The sequence below is a fragment of the Podarcis raffonei genome, chromosome 12, assembly GCF_027172205.1.
Source record: "Podarcis raffonei isolate rPodRaf1 chromosome 12, rPodRaf1.pri, whole genome shotgun sequence".
NCBI classification, from domain to species: Eukaryota; Metazoa; Chordata; class Lepidosauria; order Squamata; family Lacertidae; genus Podarcis; species Podarcis raffonei.
In genome coordinates this window covers 3178754-3198316 of record NC_070613.1, presented here as the reverse complement: position 1 = coordinate 3198316, position 19563 = coordinate 3178754, and the positions used below count along the sequence as shown (strand labels likewise).

The 19563-nt window shown below is 49.6% G+C and overlaps 1 protein-coding gene and 1 non-coding gene across 2 annotated transcripts in view; both read left to right on the top strand.

Annotated features, from left to right (window-relative positions):
- The first annotated feature begins 491 nt into the window (after positions 1-491).
- LOC128423849 (NAC-alpha domain-containing protein 1-like) overlaps positions 492-19563 on the top strand; it is a 60630-nt gene continuing 41558 nt past the window's right edge. Inside the window, exon 1 of the mRNA XM_053409385.1 lies at positions 492-775. Within this exon, the coding sequence (XP_053265360.1) occupies positions 700-775 (76 nt within the window). The 5' untranslated portion in view covers positions 492-699. The remainder of the gene's footprint in view (positions 776-19563) is intronic.
- Positions 13095-13167, top strand: TRNAF-GAA (transfer RNA phenylalanine (anticodon GAA)). The gene has a single exon. It is a non-coding gene; the product is annotated as a tRNA-Phe (tRNA).

Here is a 19563-nt window from a genome sequence, read left to right as displayed (position 1 = left end):
GTATAACTAATAAATTATTATTGTTGTTGTTGTTGATGTTGTTGTCATTATTACTAACCTGCTGGATCAGGCCGGGGGGGGGGCCCTATCCTGCCCTCGCCTGGCCAATGCCCATGACGGGGCACCCACAAACCTGCCTAGAAGAGCAAAACTCTCCTTTCCTGTGGCTTCCAGAAACTGGATTTTGGGTGGACGAGGGAGGATGGAGAGAGAGAGATCAGAGGCTCTTGCTCCCTGCCAGGCTGATGCAATTGCCCTGGAGGGATCGGGGCCCTCTTGTCTGCCCTGCCTGGCTTGGCCTGTCTCTGTCTTTTCTGCAGTACCAGGCGCCCTCGGCTTCCACAATTTCCACACCCTCCCTGCTATAGAGGGAGCTGCTGCTGCTGCTGCTGACATCATTGAGGATGACAGAGCTGTTCAGAAAGCGAGGGGGGAGCAGCAGCAGCAGCCTGGTCCAGCCTCCCTCTCCCCCCTCCCCACCTCTGAGCTGGATTCTCCCAGGTCCCCCCCCTCCCTCTACGGCGCAGGCTCCATCCCACCTCATCCTCCCTCCAGCCTGCAGAGCGCATCAGAAGCGCCTGGTCCCTTCTCCGCATCTCTCTCCATCTCTCTCCATCCAGCCGCCTTGCCTGTCAACTCTAAACAACCCCCCCCTCAAGACCACTTCACGCCCCCCCAAACCCCGCTGGATGCCACACCATGCCCGGAGAAGCCCTCAAGAGCCAGGAGGCCACGCGGGCCAAGGACCCAGGCGTCCTGAGGACACCTGAGACAGGTGAGTGCTGAGGTTTCTCTTCCCTTCTCCATCTCCAAAGGCGCACTGCTGAGTTGGCCAAAGGCGGCGGCGTGGGGCGGGGGAGGAGGGAAGGAGGGTTTTTGTGTGGGGGGGGCAATGTAAGCAAGGCACAAAGAGGGGGGCGGGGGTGGGGAAATGGAAGCAGGAATGGCAGGTTGGGAAACGTAGGGCAGTTTTGGGGGGCGGGAGGGGCGGAGAATGTCTTCTCTGATCGGATGGTGGCTGGTTAGGCTGCCTGGATGTGGGGCAGAGCAGTTTTTTTTGGGGGGGCAGGTTTGATGAGGGGCAGAGCATGGAGAACGCCTGGGTTATTTCTCGGAAGGTGTGTGCGGCTGGATGTAGAGAAAGCAAGGAGACTCTCCCCCTCCCATTCTTAACGCGCCCCCTCCCTCACTCAAGGCCCCTCTCCCTTATCCCCAAGCCCCAAAAGATATGGGGTTTAGAAGGGTCTCCCAAGGACCTGGCTATCTGAGGAAACCCCCCTTCCCTAAGGCTGACCTCTCTTTTCTTTGGGGGGGGGCAAAGCAAAGGACTTTCCCCCCATGCACAGATTGTGGGTCGCTCTGAAAAGTTTTCCCCTTCTTTGTTTTGGGCGACCTAGTGATAGCTCCATGGGGGCAGAGACCCTTGGGCGGGGACTTGATCTGTGTTTGCATTTTGGGGGGGCATAGTAACTTTCCCAAGCTCGGCTGAGAGGTAGGGAAGCGAGGCAGCCGCCCTGTCCATCTCTCTCTGGGTGGGTGGGAAGGAGACCCTGCTGCTCTACCCACTGCGCATCACTGCCCTGCCTAATCCTAAGCGGCCCCGCAGTCAGACATCACATCCCTTACGCTGCCCCACAGAGTAGCTGTTAAAAGCCCTTCATGGCAATGATATTCTCTGGGTGGCATCCTTGTTTGCACAGACGAACCCCCCCAAAAGAAGGGGAGGTAATTCCCAGGTGTGCCAGCACCTTTTCGACACCCCTGGGTGCCATTTAGGGGGGGCAAGAGACCCCACCCCCCTGCTCAGGCTGCTGCTAATCCATCCCTTTGGAGCCACGAGTATTTTCAGCCGACTCACTCGTTCCGCCCATCGGGGCTTATTGTTCCGAACTGTAAAATGGGCCCATGAAGTCGACGTGCAGGTCGAAAGCGCAAATCTTTCTACGGGTGGTTGGCTAGCTTGACCCGTGTCGGTTATGTGGGGCAGAACCTGCGGGTTGCCTGCTGGATGCGGGAGAAAAAACGAACCACAACAAATGCTTTTTTTAAAATGCAGAGCTTTGTTACTTGCAATATAATGTGTGATGCGTCCGAGGAAGGGCTTTCGCAGCTTGTCAGCCTCTGCCCCCAAATCTACTCCCCCCCTTAAAAAAAACCCCATGCAATGATGCCTCTGCTAAACTTAAATATATATATTTTAATCCATGCAAATTAAGGGCGATTGGTTTTCTCTTTCCCCTAACCTCTGGGATGATTGGCAGAGTCGCCTAAGGGTTATGGCGCCCCTTCGTCCCCATAACCCAGAATCTGGATAAGAGTTTAAGGGCTGCAGGGATTGTGGGGGGGAATATCAGGTTAGGCCAGACACAGAGGACATTGCCTCTTTTTCTGCTGCGTAATACTATGACTTGCCCCAAGACCTCGCCATACGGCGGGACATTGTCCTTCTAAATAACTCGGTGTAACAAGAGCAAAGGCAAGACACTGACCCCCCCCCCAATCGTCTCTGCATCCTTACTCAGCAATAAATCCCACTTTAATACGATAGAACTGGAGAAGCTATGAAGGGGATAGAAAGCTTATGCGATAAGCAGGTTTCTATGCAAGTAAGTCTTTCTGGGTTCATCTGCGCTGGGTCACACCTGCAGGAAAACGCCGGTTTTAGCAACTTTAATGTGAATGAGCTGCACTTTTTTTTAACCATCTCCTCCCACCCGCCTCTGATCTTCCTCCTTGCAATGTTTCTGTATGCAGAGATAGGAACATTCATTGGCAGCGGCCATAAACTGAGTCAGAATCGCCGGTTGATCTAGCTCAGAATTGTCAACACTGTCCGGCAGAGTTTGGTGCAGGGGAAATTTCCCATATCTACCCAGAGATGCCACTGGAGGTTGAACAAATGGATTTTATTATTACGGTCACAGACCAGTTCCGGGTCACTTACAATATCGGGAAAATCAGAAAACACAACAGGAATACATTGAATTGCAACTGGGTATAACAGAGACAATTCAGGTATAGGTAAAGGTAAAGGGACCCCTGACCATTAGGTCCAGTTGCGGCTGACTCTGGGGTTGTGGCGCTCATCTCGCTTTATTGGCCGAGGGAGCCGGCGTACAGCTTCCGGGTCATGTGGCCAGCATGACTAAGCCGCTTCTGGTGAACCAGAGCAGCGCACAGAAACGCCGTTTACCTTCCCGCCGGAGCAATACCTATTTATCTACTTGCACTAGTGTGCTTTCGAACTGCTAGGTTGGCAGGAGCAGGGACCGAGCAACGGGAGCTCACCCCATCGCGGGGATTCGAACCGCCGACCTTCTGATCGGCAAGTCCTAGGCTCTGTGGTTTAACCCACAGCGCCACCCGCGTCACATACAATACAGATATAGTGGCAGTTAAATCTGGATCACTAAAATATAACCTAAAATTATCATTTAAAACCTGAATCATTTTGATAGCACAGCTTGTTCCCTAAGTTTTATGGCAGCTGCACAGAACTGGAGGCTGAACTTTCCGTGTTCAAAAGAGACGCTGTGCCCCATTTTGTTGCAGCCCTTCCCTGAGTCAAATAACTGGGATTCAGATAACCACGTTCGGTCGTCTTCCTGGTACCGAGCTCTCTCAGGAAGTGGATGAGTGGATCCTGAAATGTGTGCCTACAGGAAAAAGAAAGGGGTGTGGCTATGCGGCCAGAAACTTGCTAAATTCTTGGGGGCTCGTCTTTACAATTTTTTCGGGCAGCAGGCAGGAGGAGAAACAGAAGTGTGTATTTGGGTTTGGCACATTTTTACTTAAAAAGCATCTTCGCCTGGTCTGAGTGATGCTTCCTGTATTCGTTTGTAACTGTGTACCTGGCTTGCGGAAGGAAGTGCCTCTATCCCTGCCCACAGCTCCTTAAAGCTGTCCCCCATCATTCTGCCCGGACGCTGAGGTCCAGCGCTGAAGGCCTTCTGGCAGTTCCCTCATTGTGAGAAGCAAAGCTACAGGGAACCAGGCAGAGGGCCTTCTTGGTGGTGGTGCCCGCCCTGTGGAATGCCCTCCCACCAGATGTCAAAGTGATAAACAACTACCTGACATTCAGAAGACATCTTAAGGCAGCCCTGTTCAGGGAAGTTTTTAATGGGTGACATTTTAGTGTATTTTTGGTCTCTGTGGAAGCCGCCCAGAGTGGCTGGGGAAACCCAGCCAGATGGGCAGGGTACAAATAAATTATTATTATTATTATTATTATTATTATTATTAGTATCCACGGCCGGCAAAGTTTGGGCAGGGACCGGAGGCTTTGCATTGGGAATGTCAGGGTTCTGGTTCCTGGTCTCTCCAAATCAAAGCATTTCAGGTACCAGGTGATGACGATGACGACGACAACAACAACAACAACAATTTATTATTTATACCCTGCCCATCTGGCTGAGTCTCCCCAGCCATTCTGGGCGGCTCCCAATCGAGTGTTAAAGACAATACAGCATTAAATATTAAAAACTTCCCTAAACAGGGCTGTCTTCAGATGTCTTTTAAAGAGAAGATAGCTACTTATTTCCTTCACATCTGAAGGGAGGGTGTTCCACAGGGTGGGGGCCACCACTGAGAAGGCCCTCTGTCTGGTTCCCTATAACCTCACTTCTCGCAATGAGGGAACCGCCAGAAGGCCCTCGCAGCTGGACCTCAGTGTCTGGGCTGAACGATGAGGGTGGAGACGTTCCTTCAGGTCTACTGGGCCTTTGAGGCCATTTAGGGCTTGAAAGGTCAGCACCAACACTTTGAATTGTGCTCGGAAACGTACTGGGAGCCAATGCAGATCTCTCAGGACCGATGTTATGTGGTCCTGGCGGCCGCCCCCAGTCACCAGCCAGCTGCCACATTCTGGATTAATTGCAGTTTCTGGGTCACCTTCAAAGGTAGCCCCACATAGAGAGCATTGCAGTAGTCCAAGCGGGAGATAACCAGAGCATGCACCACTCTGGAGAGACAGTCCGCAGGTAGGGAGGGTCTCATCCTGTGTACCAGATGGAGCTGGTAGACAGCTGCCCTGGACACAGAATTGGCCTGCGCCTCCATGGATAGCTGTGAGTCCAGAATGACTCCCAGGCTGTGCACTTAGTCCTTCAGGGGCACAGTCACCCCATTCAGGACCAGGGAGTCCTCCACACCTGCCCGCCTCCTGTCACCCCAAAACAGTACTTCTGTCTTGTCAGGATTCAACCTCAATGTGTTGGCCGCCATCCATCCTCCAACTGTCTCCAGGCACTCACACAGGACCTTCACTGATGGGAAAGTCCTCTCTCTGGGGAGCCCCTGGTGGCCTCTGGGACTACTCAGGACTGGGACCCAAACATGACTCTTCAGGCCCCTTTTACTGACCCTTGGGGCTCCCCCACACACCACCAGCCCCTCTCCCCAGGCCACGCCTCTCACCTGCCCTGCTCTGTGCCCTCCTTGAACAATTTTACCTGTCTGGAATGGGTTCTTGAAATCTGAGAATTCCTCTTGCCTTCCTGTGTGGAGAGATGTCAGAGGGGTGCGCATGTGGGTGTCGAAACCTCTGATTTCTGTATGGCTGAAATAAACAAAGGATAGCTCAGTTGGTTAGGGCTTGGTGCTGATAAGGCCAAGGTTGCAGGTTCGATTCCTGGATGGGACAGTTGCATATTCCTGCATTGCAAGAAGTTGGATTAGACCAGGGGTCAGCAAGCTTTTTCAGCCATGGGCTGGTACACCGTCCCTCAGACCTTGTGGGGGGGCCGGACTATATTTTTTTGGGGGGGAATGAACGAATTCCTATGCCCTACAAATAACCCAGAGATGCGTTTTTTTTTTAAAAAGGACACATTCTACTCATGTAAAAACATGCTGATTCCTGGAGGCCAGATTGAGAAGGCGATTGGGCTGCATCCGGCCCACTGGCCTTGGGTTGCCACCCCTGGATTAGACGATCCGTAGGGTCCCTTCCAATTCTGAAATTCTATGATTTTATGAAATGCAACACCCATTGCTTTGCCTACTTTTGTTTCAGGACACACCCACTTCTGCCACTGACCCCACCCACTTTTCGTCTCTGTACACACCCACGTCTGCCTCTGGACACACCCACGTCTGCCTCTGGACACACCCACTTCTGCCACTGGACAGACTCACTCCTGCCACTGACCACACCCACATTTTGTCTCTGGACACACCCACTTCTGCCTCTGGACACACCCACTTCTGCCGCTGACCACACCCACTTTTGCCACTGTCCACGCCCACTTTTGCCACTGTCCACACCCACTTCTGCCACTGTCCACGCCCACTTTTGCCTCTGGACACACCCACTTCTGCCACTGACCACACCCACTTTCCCTCTCTGGACACACCCACTTCTGCCGCTGACCACACCCACTTTTTGCCTCTGGACACACCCACTTCTGCCACTGACCACACCCACTTTTGCCTCTGGACACACCCACTTCTGCCACTGACCACACCCACTTCTGCCTCTGGACACACCCACCACAGGCAAGTCTGAGTTCTCGTTTTAAATCTCAAGGGAGACCTGGGAAAGACTCCCCCTTGGGGAGCTGCTGCGGACAATATTGAGCTCGATGTTGTGTAAGGCAGCCCCCTTGGCATGGCAAAAGGCCATAGGTCAGCGATAGGACATCTGTTTTGCATGGTAAAGGTAAAGGGACCCCTGACCATTAGGACCAGTCGTGGCTGACTCTGGGGTTGCGGCGCTCATCTCGCTTTATTGGCTGAGGGATCCGGCGTACAGCTTCAGGGTCATGTGGCCAGCAGGACTAAGCCGCTTCTGGCGAACCAGATCAGCTCACAGAAACGCCGTTTACCTTCCCACCGGAGCGGTACCTATTTATCTACTTGCACTTTGATGTGCTTTTGAACTGCTAGGTTGGCAGGAGCAGAGACCGAGCAACGGGAGCTCACCCTGTCGTGGGGATTTGAACCGCTGACCTTCTGATTGGCAAATCCTAGGCTCTACTGTTTAACCCACAGCGCCACCCACGTCCCTGTTTTGCATGGAGAAGGTACAGTCTCTGGCATTTCAATTGAGGGCTGCCTGAAACCCTGCAGAGAGGCTGCCGGCCTGTGCATGGACTTCACTGAGCTAGCTGAACCAATAGTCCGAGTCTGCATAAGGCAGCGTCCGACATTCGTATGAAACCGTTCTTTTCTGCCAGGCTGGTTTTTCTCTTTCAGAGATAAAGCTTCTCTTTCTCCCCAAATCTTCACCGATGTCCAAGGAGGGTTGCCAACATTATCAATTTTTTTCCTGGCAAGGCTCCTATGCTTTATGAGAAGTACATAGAAGGTGTCTAGACATCTAACAGCAGGTCATTTTCCTGGCTTGGAGATGCAGTGCAGTCTTCACAGACTAAAAATTCTACCTGTTTTGGGGGGGAGGGGGAGAAGATGGAGAAGCAGAAGCTCTCCTCTTACACACACAAACACATACGTTGGCAACTTTACTCCTGAGCCGCTACAGCTGAACCTCTGCTCCCCCTATTTCGGCGTTCTGTATCTCCCTCCTTTCCCTCAGTTCTTATGGGGGTTACCAGACAATGTTGTTGTTTAGTTGTTTAGTCGTGTCCGACTCTTCGTGACCCCCTGGACCAGAGCACGCCAGGCCCTCCTGTCTTCCACTGCCTCCCGCAGTTTGGTCAAACTCATGCTGGTAGCTTCGAGAACACTGTCCAACCATCTTGTCCTCCGTCGTCCCCTTCTCCTTGTGCCCTCCATCTTTCCCAACATCAGGGTCTTTTCCGGGGAGTTTTCTCTTCTCGTGAGGTGGCCAAAGTCTTGGAGCCTCAGCTTCAGGATCTGTCCTTCCAGTGAGCACTCAGGGCTGATTTCCCTAAGAATGGAGAGGTTGGATCTTCTTGCAGTCCATGGGACTCTCAAGAGTCTCCTCCAGCACCAGAATTCAAAAGCATCCATTCTTCGCCAAACAGCCTTCTTTATGGTCCAGCTCTCACTTCCAAAATAACTGACCAAAATAACACCATCCCATCAGGCCATTGCAAAGGGCTGTCTGAAAAGATCCGCAACACCTGAAAAAACAGCCAGGTATTGCTTCTCTCTTGATCAACGCTCCTGCTTCCTTTTTCTCTTCTTATTTCCGCTGTGTTGAGCTTTTTAGATTGTAAGGTCCTCGGGGCAGGGACCTTATCCTCTGGGCAGATCCACAGCACGACCAACGCGCATTTACAGCACTTTGCTTCCCCCCCAGAGAACTGTAGTTTGTTAGCGGTACAGTCATACCTCGGATTGAAGTAGCTTCGGGATAAGTATTTTCGGGTTGCGCGCTGCGGCGACCCAGAAGTAACGGAGCGCGTTACTTCTGGGTTTCTCCGCTCGCACATGTGCAGATGGTCAAAATGACGTCACGCGCATGTGCAGAAGCGGCAAATCGCGACCCGCGCAGACACACGGACGCGGGTTGCGTTCGCTTCTGGATGCGAACAGGGCTCTCGTTCGCATCCAGAGGTACCACTGTACTGCAAAGTGTAGCTCTGTGAGTGGGAAACTACAATTCCCAGGATTCCTTGGGGGGGGCAAGCCAAGGGGTTTAAAAGTATGTTTAGATGTGTTTTAGGTGCACAGTGTGGGTCACCCATTTGCAAGCATGAGGATGGTGCTAGCTGCAGAGACATAATAATAATAATAATATAATAACAATAATATATCTGAAGGAGCGTCTCCACCCCCATCGTTCTGCCCAGACACTGAGGTCCATCTCCGAGGGCCTTTTGATGGTTCCCTCCCTACGAGAAGCCAAGTTACAGGGAAGCAGGCAGAGGGCCTTCTCGGTGGTGGCACCCTCCCTGTGGAACGCCCTCCCACCAGATGTCAAAGAGAACAACAACTACCAAACTTTTAGAAGACATCTGAAGGCAGCCCTGTTTAGGGAAGCTTTTAATGTTTGATGTATTACAGTATTTTAATATTTTTTGGAAGCCACCCAGAGTGGCTGGGGAAGCCCAGCCAGATGGGCGGGGTATAAATAAATTATTATTATTATTATTATTATTATTATTATTATTATTATTATTGATAAATAAAAAAGGGGTGGAACGTCTCATTCAGGAAACTAACAGTGCGAACCCAAAAGCATCTACTCTGAAATAAGTCCCATTCAGTTCAAAGGGTGGGGGGTCACTTCCAGGTAAATGAATATCTTAAGGGTACATAGAGCAATAACTTTAACAATAAAATACACCCCATAATTTTCTCCCCACCCTTCCTCCTTTCAGGGCTCCACCCTCCCAGATCTCCCTCCACCCCTTTTGCAATGATCTTGACATCAGCAAAACCGAAAGCAGACTGAGTCATTCTATTGTTCGCCTCCCCTCCCTGCCATGTGTCAAACGAGCTGTCTGCCTCAAAACGTCTTTTGCAAAATTAAATTAAACTCCACTTGGAAGTTAGATTTAATTTAATGTCTGCTGGGTGCCTCGTTTGAAACGCACGGCAAAAAAAACACACAAATGTGCTCCCGGAATGGAGGGGAAAGGGAGGGAGTCCGTGATGTCACAGGACCTGGCCAATTAGTGCTGTGCACAGTTGGCGTCTGCCTTGGGCATACAAAACCTCGGCTGAATCCTGCAGGGACGATTGTTAGATATGAATGAAATGCAAGAAGGTGGAGGTCGTCAGTGTTACCTGCCTCTTGTCTATTCATGGAAACAGTGCGGCGCTGTGCCGGATTTACGTATAAGCTAAACAAGCTATAGCAGCGCACGGAAACGCCATTTACCTTCCCGCCAGAGCGGTACCTATTTATCTACTTGCACTTTGACGTGCTTTTGAACTGCTAGATGGGCAGGAGCAGGGACCGAGCAACGGGAGCACAGTGCCAGTCCCTGTCAATTACTTAGTAAAGGTAAAGGGACCCCTGACCATTAGGTCCAGTTGTGGCCGACTCTGGGGTTGTGGCGCTCATCTCGCTTTATTGGCCAAGGGAGCCGGCATGCAGCTTCTGGGTCATGTGGCCAGCATGACTAAGCCGCTTCTGGCGAACCAGAGCAGCACACGGAAATGCCGTTTACCTTCCCGCCGGAGCGGTACCTATTTATCTACTTGCACTGATGTGCTTTTGAACTGCTAAGTGGGCAGGAGCAGGTGGGCAGGAGCATCTCGCTTTATTGGCCGAGGGAGCTGGTGTACAGCTTCCGGCTCATGTGGCCAGCATGACTAAGCCGCTTCTGGTGAACCAGAGCAGCGCACGGAAACACCGTTTACCTTCCCGCTGGAGTGGTACCTATTTATCTACTTGCACTGATGTGCTTTCGAACTGCTAGGTGGGCAGGAGCAGGGACCGAGCAACGGGAGCTCACCCCATCGCAGGGATTCGAACCGCCGACCTTCTGATCGGCAAGTCCTAGCTTATGTCCCATAAGCTATAGCTTAGCCCCCCCCAAAAAAAAAATTAAAGGGGAAAAAAAGGGATGTACATTTCCAAAATAAAAAGATAAAAAACAAATAAAATAAAACCTATAAACAGAAACTGGGTTTTGTGTTCTGTAGGCTCCTGTGATGTAAGTCATGGGCCCCGCCTGCTAGCCTGCTCCCTAAAATATCACGGGTTTGCTCCTTTCTATATATAGGGTGCCTAAATTCTGCATGGACTGATTGCAAGGCAACACGTGCAAATGGCTTGAGATACCTATGAGGTCCGTAAATTACCATATAGCATTTATTCAACACAAAAAACAGTGACAATTTGTTGTTGACAAAGGACAGCCGGACATCGAAAGGGCCCCATTACATTCAGTAGCTAATGGCCTCATCAAACCTAAATCCGGCCCTGAGTGTGGGGTTAGAGTGGTTAGAGTGTTGGACTAGGACTAGGACCTGGGAGACCTGTACCACTGTATATATTTGAAGAAGATGAATAAACGAGTAAATTAAATGAATTTGGATATGCAGAAGATATTAAAAATTAATTTAAGGAACCGCAGGAAGAGGGGGAAGGAAGTCAAGTTTTGAAACATTAAAATGGCTGCAAAATTATTGAAATGTATAAACCTGAAAAGCATAAATAATTTTTTTAAAACAAAAAACAAAAGTGCTCTCGGCACCCTTAACGAACTACATTCCTGCACTGCAGGGGGTTGGTCTGGATGACCCCCAGGGTCCCATTCCAGCTCTTCAATCCCATGATTCTTTGGGGGAAGTGTGGCTGTTTAAAGTGGCGTAAGAAAATGCACGTTACAGATGTGGCCTTGGCCTGCTTTTGTTTTTCACCTGGGCAAAAGGGCACATTGCCAAGCAGCCGAGGCCTTGTCCGCCCAGCCGCCTCCCCTCCTTGCATTAAATCCTTTGCCAAGAAGCAGCCTCTGAATAATGAACGAAACGCTCTCCAAGCAGAGAGGCTTCAGCCTTGCACTCATGCGCCGCACGCATGTGCAGCCCCCGGCCTTGGAGTCGGGAGAGACCGAAATAACCAAAGTCGCAAGCGTCAGGAGCTGGCGGTGGGGAGAGGAGAGGAGCGCTCACCCCTTGCGGAGGTTCAAGGCCCTTTTGCTGAACGCTAAGCTCGTGGCGCCGAGATGAAATGAAATAAAAGCCTGCCGCTGTTTCCTTCACAGAGCTGCGATGCAGAACTTGCTGTCTCCCAGCCAATTAGCAAAATGCTAGTACTGTAATATCCAAAAGGCAACACGATGGCCAAGTACAACAAAGCGATGTCAATATAAACTCTTTATATAATCTGCACGGAACATTGAACAATATGAAATAGGTGTATGAAATATGCACTCTCTGCAAAATCAAATAAACAGAAATCTTCTAAATCTCTGAAAGTCACAAAATGTGCACTATTGATGGATTCTCTTGAAAACATAGAACCAAATAAACGTAAGTCTTATAGGTCTCTGAAAGTCTTTGTAGACTATGCAAGTCTCTGAAAGAAGCAATGGGTCAGATTCTTATCTGGTGAAAATAAGCCGTAAAGCTTTGTTTTATGACGTCCAGCGCTGCCGAAGTGGTCCGCAAACAGACGTGGTGAACAGCGATTCCGGATATACCCACTGTTTCGTGGAATTCTTCTTCAGCACAGCAGAAGGATACAGAAATGCGTCAAAAACCCATCTACATGGTGAATGGAATTGTATGAACTACAATTGCTAAGGAAGTGGTTCAATGTTCTGTATAGATTATATAAAGAGTTTATATTGACATCGCATTGTTGTACTTGGTCGTTGTGTTGCCTTTGGGATATTACTGACACAGGGGTTTAATTGTTTAATTAGGAAAACACGGCTGCGCCTGCACACATTTCACTTGCATGATTCCACTTACACGTGGTTCGTAGAATCATGGGAAAGAGTCCATCAACAGTGTCTCCGAAAATTTTTACACATCACTTGGGAAGACGGGCAAACTCTAGTACCAGTGTACTGGAAGAAGCAAAGATCACCGGTGTCAAAGCGATGATTCTTCAACATCAATTTCGTTGAACTGGTCATGTTGTGTGGATGCCTGATGATCGTCTTCCAAAGCAACTGCTCTATTCCCAACTTAAAAATGGAAAGCGTAATGCTGGTGGTCAACAAAAGAGGTTTAAAGACTGTCTCAAGGCCAATCTAAAAAAATGTAGTATAAACACCAACAATTGGGAAACACTGGCCTGTGAGCGCTCCAGTTGGAGAACAGCCTTTGCCAAAGGTGTCATGAGTTTTGAAGACACTCGAACTCAGGACGCAAGGGAGAAACGTGCTAAGAGGAAGGCACGCTTGGCAAATGCACACCGTGATCAACTCCCGCCCAGAAACCAATGTCCCCACTGTGGAAGGACGTGTGGAACCAGAATTGGCCTCCACAGTCACTTACGGACTCATTGTTAAAACCGTGTTTATGGAAGACCATCTTACTCGGCTACGAGGGATTGCCGAAGAAGAATTGTAGGTTTGGAAGGAACCCCAAGGTCATCAAGTCCAACCCACTGCAATTCAGGAACTTCAACTGGAGCATCCATGGCAAATGAACATCGAACTTCAGCCTGCGTCTCTCCGCTCTGCTTTCATGTATGTGAATGCGGCAATATTTTTAAAGTCCCCAACTTTGAATGCGGCTTTGAAAGAGGACTGGAGAAGTCTGCCTGCATAGCTCAGCTGGTTAGAGCATGGTGCTGAAAATGCCAAGGTTGCAGGTTCGATCCCCGCTGGGACAACTGCATATTCCTGCGTTAATAGGGGGTTGGACTAGATGACCCCAACTTTACCTTTCTATGATTCTGGAGTTCCTGGAGGAGAGACAGCTATCAATGACTACCAGGCGGAGGGCCTTCTCGGTGGTGGCACCTGCCCTGTGGAACGCCCTCCCACCAGATGTCAAGGAAAATACAGGTGACTTTTAGAAGACATCTGAAGGCAGCCCTGTATAGAGAAGTTTTAGAATGTGGCTTTTTTGGGGGGGGTTATTGGGTTATTGCTTTTGATTTGATTTTATATAATAAAGAATAATTTTTTATTTATACCCCACCCTTCCCGGTTCAGAAAACTGGGCTCAGGGCAACTAACAACAAATTTAAAACAATTGATGCAATAAAAAACAGCATAAAATACAGTATAAAATGTTAATAACTGCCCCTAAGCTGCCCCTTAGGGTAGGAGAGAAGGGGAGGACAGAGGACGAGATGGTGGGACAGTGTTCTCGAAGCTACAAACATGAGTCTGACCAAACTGCGGGAGGTAGTGGAGGACAGAGGTGCCTGGCGTGCTCTGGTCCAGGGGGTCACGAAGAGGAGGACACGACTAAACGATTAAGCAACAAAAAGCTGCCCCTATTTTCATCAGAGAAATGTTGGAGGGTGTGGAGTTATGCGACCCCTGAGCCAAGGAGATAAATACCTATACAATCTTAGAAGACACCTGAAGGCAGCCCTGTGTAGGCAAGCTGTTTAATGTTTTATTATGCTTTTATATATGTTGGAAGCTGCTCAGAGTAGCTGGGGCAACCCAGTCAGACGAGTGGGGTATAAATAATATTATTATTATTATTGAATGTTGTTGTTGTTTAGTCATTTAGTCGTGTCCGACTCTTCGTGACCCTCTGGACCAGAGCAGGCCAGGCCCTCCTGCCTTCCACTGCCTCCTGCAGTTTGGTCAAACTCATGCTGGTAGCTTCCAGAACACTGTCCCACCATCTCGTCCTCTGTCGTCCCCTTCTCCTTGTGCCCTCCATCTTTCCCAACATCAGGGTCTTTTCCAAGGAGTTTTCTCTTCTCACGAGGTGGCCAAAGTCTTGGAGCCTCAGCTTCAGGATCTGTCCTTCCAGTGAGCACTCAGGGCTGATTTCCTTCAGAATGGAGAGGTTTGATCTTCTTGCAGTCCATGGGACTCTCCAGAGTCTCCTCCAGCACCAGAATTCAAAAGCATCTATTCTTCGGCGATCAGCCTTCTTTATGGTCCAGCTCTCACTTCCATACATCACTACTGGGAAAACCATAGCCTTAACTATGTGGACCTTTGTCGGCAAGGTAATGTCTCTGCTTTTTAAGATGCTGTCTAGGTTTGTCATTGCTTTTCCCCCAAGAAGCAGGCATCTTTTAATTTCGTGGCTGCTGTCACCATTAGCAGGGATCATGGAGCCCAGGAAAGTATTGAATAGGACGTCCCTATTTTCATCGGAGAAATGTTTTTGGAGGGTATGTGATTATTTTATCCAGTAGCTGGAAGGGATCGGGTATCTCTGCGCATTGCATCCTAAACACAACAACGACGCGCCCAATGTTCAGATATTCACGTTCATTCGCTGGCTGAATGCTTTTAAAACAATATGCCAGAGCCCCTTTGTCGAAGGCTCGGCGGGTGTGTGGGGTGGGAATAATGGGAGGCATCACTTTTGTAATGCCCTCTCTAGCTAAAGCCTCGCAGAGCCAGGCTATGTGCCCCCCCAGCGCCAGCCAGGCTGCCAAAGGTCGAAGTCAGCAAGTCTCCGTTTGTGCAGGGACAGGAGGGAACCGGAGGACCAGGAGAACTTGCTGGGGTTGCAGTTCCCGGGCAGAAGGTACGGGAAGGTCTGCCTGCCAAAGCCCCCACAACATCCCTGCTCAGTCCAAAGTCAGAAATGGAACCAGAGTTTCCAAAGAGTTATGTGGAAACAAGCTGTATTTTGTGGGTGGGATTTGACCATCATCTGGCACATTTAGGGTAAGGTTCATGGGACGCAGGTGGTGCTGTGGGATAAACTGCAGAGCCTAGGGCTTGCCGATCAGAAGGTCGGCGGTTCGAATCCCCGCGACGGGGTGAGCTGCCGTTGCTCAGTCCCTGCTCCTGCCAACCTAGCAGCTCGAAACCACGTCAAAGTGCAAGTAGATAAATAGGTACCGCTCCGGCGGGAAGGTAAACGGCATTTCCGTGCGCTGCTCTGGTTCGCCAGAAGTGGCTTAGTCATGCTGGCCACATGACCCGGAAGCTGTACGCCGGCTCCCTCGGCCAATAAAGCGAGATGAGTGCCGCAACCCCAGAGTCGGCCACGACTGGACCTAATGGTCAGGGGTCCCTTTTGTTGTTTTTTAGTCGTTTAGTCGTGTCTGACTCTTCGCGACCCCCTGGACCAGAGCACACCAGGCACTTCTGTCTTCCACTGCCTCCCACAGTTTGGTCAAACTCATGCTGGTAGCTTCGAAGACACTATCCAACCATCTCGTCCTCTGTCGTCCCCTTCTCCTTGCGTCCTCCATCTTTCCCAACATCAAGGTCTTTTCCAGGGAGTCTTCTCTTCTCACGAGGTGGCCAAAGTATTGGAGCCTCAGCTTCACGATCTGTCCTTCCAGTGAGCACTCAGGGCTGATTTCCTTCAGAATGGAGAGGTTTGATCTTCTTGCAGTCCATGGGACTCTCAAGAGTCTCCTCCAGCACCATAATTCAAAAGCATCCATTCTCCGGCGATCAGCCTTCTTTATGGTCCAGCTCTCACTTCCATACATCACTACAGTGGTACTTCGGGTTAAGTACTTACTTTGTTCCGGAGGTCCGTACTTAACCTGAAACTGTTCTTAACCTGAAGCACCACTTTAGCTAATGGGGCCTCCTGCTGCTGCTGCGCCGCCGGAGCACGATTTCTGTTCTCATCCTGAAGCAAAGTTCTTAACCTGAAGCACTATTTCTGGGTTAGCAGAGTATGTAACCTGAAGCGTATGTAACCCGAGGTACCACTGTACTCGGAAAACCATAGCTTTAACTATACGGACCTTTGTTGGCAAGGTGATGTCTCTGCTTTTTAAGATGCTGTCTAGGTTTGACCTTGGAGCAATAAATGTATCTTGCTGGGGGCATAAGTAAATATTCAACGGATCATAGCATTGTACCTCTAACAGGGCTGCTGGAAGTTGTAGTCCGGAACATCTAGGCTAGCATTCAAGGCTGCTTTAATAATTTTTTAAAATTATTATTTCTCGTTCCTTAATTGGGTGCTTTTGAGGTTTGGTGACCCTGGTTAACATAACTTTAGCCTTCATTATCTCTGTTCTTTCATTCCCATTCAGCCCGAAATCACTGCGATGAGTTTTCTGCGCTTTGCTCTGATATGTGAGATTTCGGCTCTGGGAGCCAGACACAAAGCGATCTCTTTTTCCAAACCAAATTGCGATGTCATGGATGCTGACTTAAGAGTCGTGAACAAAGATCTTTTGAAGTGAAAAAGACCTGCTATGGTCCCAGGCGCCGGGCTTGAAAGCCTTATAGTTTTTAATTTGCATTTTTATGACAGCGATATCTCCCCCCTCGTTTGTTTTGCTTTCCATTATAAAAATAAATGCACACATGCACAAAGATAAACACACAAAAAGAATATATCTATAACAACTACTAACATGCGCACGTACATTTTCTCCCGCCCTCATAACATTAAAAGTTGTGGGTGTCCGATGAAACTGAAGGTTGGAAAATTTCAGGACAGAAAGTCCATAGCGGCTGCTTTCATAGTTGTTAATATTATTACCGTATTTTTCGCCCTATAGGGCGCACTTCCCCCCTCCAAAAATGAAGGGGAAATGTGTGTGCGTCCTATGGGGTGAATGCAGGCTTTCGCTGAAGCCTGGAGAGCGAGAGGGGTCGCTGCGCACCGACGCCTCTCGCTCTCCAGGCTTCAGGAAGCTATCCGCAAGCCATGGGAGCTCAGCACGAAGTCACGCAGCTCTCCCACGGCTTGCAGAGAGCTGCCTGCATCCCTAAGCCTGGGGTGCGCTGAGCCGTGGGAGAGCTGTGCGACTTCAGGCAGATATCCGCAAGCCTGGGGAGACCGGCGTGACTTCCCACTGGGCTCCCTAGGCTTGCGCATAGCAGCCTGTTGTGTGGGCTGGGGTCGGGGGAAGCTTATTCCCCCCCCCCCAAATCTAGGTGCGCCCTATGGGGCGAAAAATACGGTATATATTTATTTACTTATACCCTGTGTTTCCCCCCAACGAGACTCAAGAAACAACCACAGTCTTTCTTTTTTTTTAAATCATTTTTATTTGAGTCTACAAATAAAAATTTATAACCATCCAAATACATATCCATATGTAGAGATTACTCAAAATCTCGATACTTCCCATCATCCTCTCCAGTGGTCAACCTTTACAACTGCATATTATTCCATATTCTGTATTTTATATCCTTCCATCTTATCCTTAGTATTTGTTACATTACAAGTGAGTTTAAAATCCTGCTAATGTTTTCATCTGCTTGCAGTGGTCTCATAAATCAATTATGAATTGTCCCCATTCTTTTTTAAAGTTTTTGTCCTCTTGGTTCCTGAGCTTTCCAGTCACTTTTGCCATTTCGGCGTAGTCCATCGGCTTAGGGACTATTTCTTATTTCCATCTCGGGGCTGGTAGCATCTCTGCTGCGGTTGTCGCCAACATAAAGAGTCTTTTCTGTTCCTTTGGAGTGTCGGTACCTACAATTCCTAATAAAAAAGCTCCTGGTTCTTTTTAAACAAAAGTTATTCTAAACATTTTCTTCATTTAATTAGATATCATCTCCCAGAATGCTTTTATTACCTTACGCGGCCACTACATATGATAAAAGGTACCTTCTTTTTCTTTACATTTCCAGCAGGTATTTGTACTTGTTCTACACATTTTGGCTAACGTAAAGGTAAAGGGACCCCTGACCATTAGGTCCAGTCGTGGACGACTCTGGGGTTGCGGCGCTCATCTCGCTTTATTGGCCGAGGGAGCTGGCATACAGCTTCCAGGTCATGTGGCCAGCATGACTAAGCCGCTTCTGGTGAACCAGAGCAGCGCACGGAAACGCCGTTTACCTTCCCGCCAGAGTGGTACCTATTTATCTACTTGCACTTTTGACATGCTTTCGAACTGCTAGGTTGGCAGGAGCAGGGACCGAGCAACGGGAGCTCACCCCGTCGCAGGGATTCGAATCACCGACCTTCTGATTGGCAAGCCCTAGGCTCTGTGGTTTAACACACAGCACCACCTGCGTCCCTTACCTTCAAAGGTAGCCCCACATAAAACTATTTGAGAACCAAGGTACTACTGTATCTGATTCAGTCTTACAAATCTTAGCATGCCTACTCGGAGTCAAGTACCACCTGTCAATCATCGTTCTACCCGGACACTGAGGTCCAGCAGCGAGGGCCTTCTGGCGGTTCCCTCACTGCGAGAAGCCAAGTTACAGGGAACCAGGCAGAGGGCCTTCTCGGTGGTGGCGCCCGCCCTGTGGAACACCCTCACACCAGATATCAAAGAGAACAACAACTATCAGACTTTTAGAAGACATCTGAAGGCAGCCCTGTTTAGGGAAGCTTTTAATGTTTGATGTATTACAGTATTTTAATATTTTTTTGGAAGCCGCCCAGAGTGGCTGGGGAAGCCCAGCCAGATGGTCGGGGTATAAATAATAAATTGTTGTTGTTGTTGTTGTTGTTGTTGTTGTTGTTGAAGGAATAACATGCTGTAAACTTCCGATCACGTCATTGCCTATATTTCGTAGGTAGCCCACTACTGTCATACCTGGGGTTACAGACGCTTCGGGTTGCACGATTTCGGGTTGCGCACTGCGCTGAACCCAGAAGTGCCGGAACAGGTTACTTCTGGGCTTCGGCGCTTGCGCATGCACAGAAGCGCTGAATCGCAACCCATACATGCACAGAAGCACTAAATTGCACTTTGCGCGTGCGCAGAAGCGCTGAATCGCAACCGCGCAGGCGCAGGCGCGGCGCTGCGGGTTGCGGACGCTGCGGGTTGCGAACGTGCTTCCCACATGGATCACGTTCGCAACCCGGGCGTCCACTGTAATGCATTTTGCCCTGGCCAGCTGAATTATCCATGTCATCCGACCCAAAGGGAGGTCCGGACCCATTGCTGCTGGGATGAGCTGGGATGAAGAGTTCAGTAGGTGACACACCTTCTCCTTAATCCTGCGTAATGCGCACAGCCGCGATTTCCCCATTCTGATCCGAGGCTCCTGGGGTGTGTTCAGAATACGTCGCTATTTTTAGAGTCCGTGGGACAAATCTTCTGGCAGGCCTGCATTTGGCTGGCATAACATCAGCAGCGTTGGAGAAACGGCTCCTGCAACTTTTCCCGGCAGCTTGCGGTAAATCCAGAACGGTTTAGTA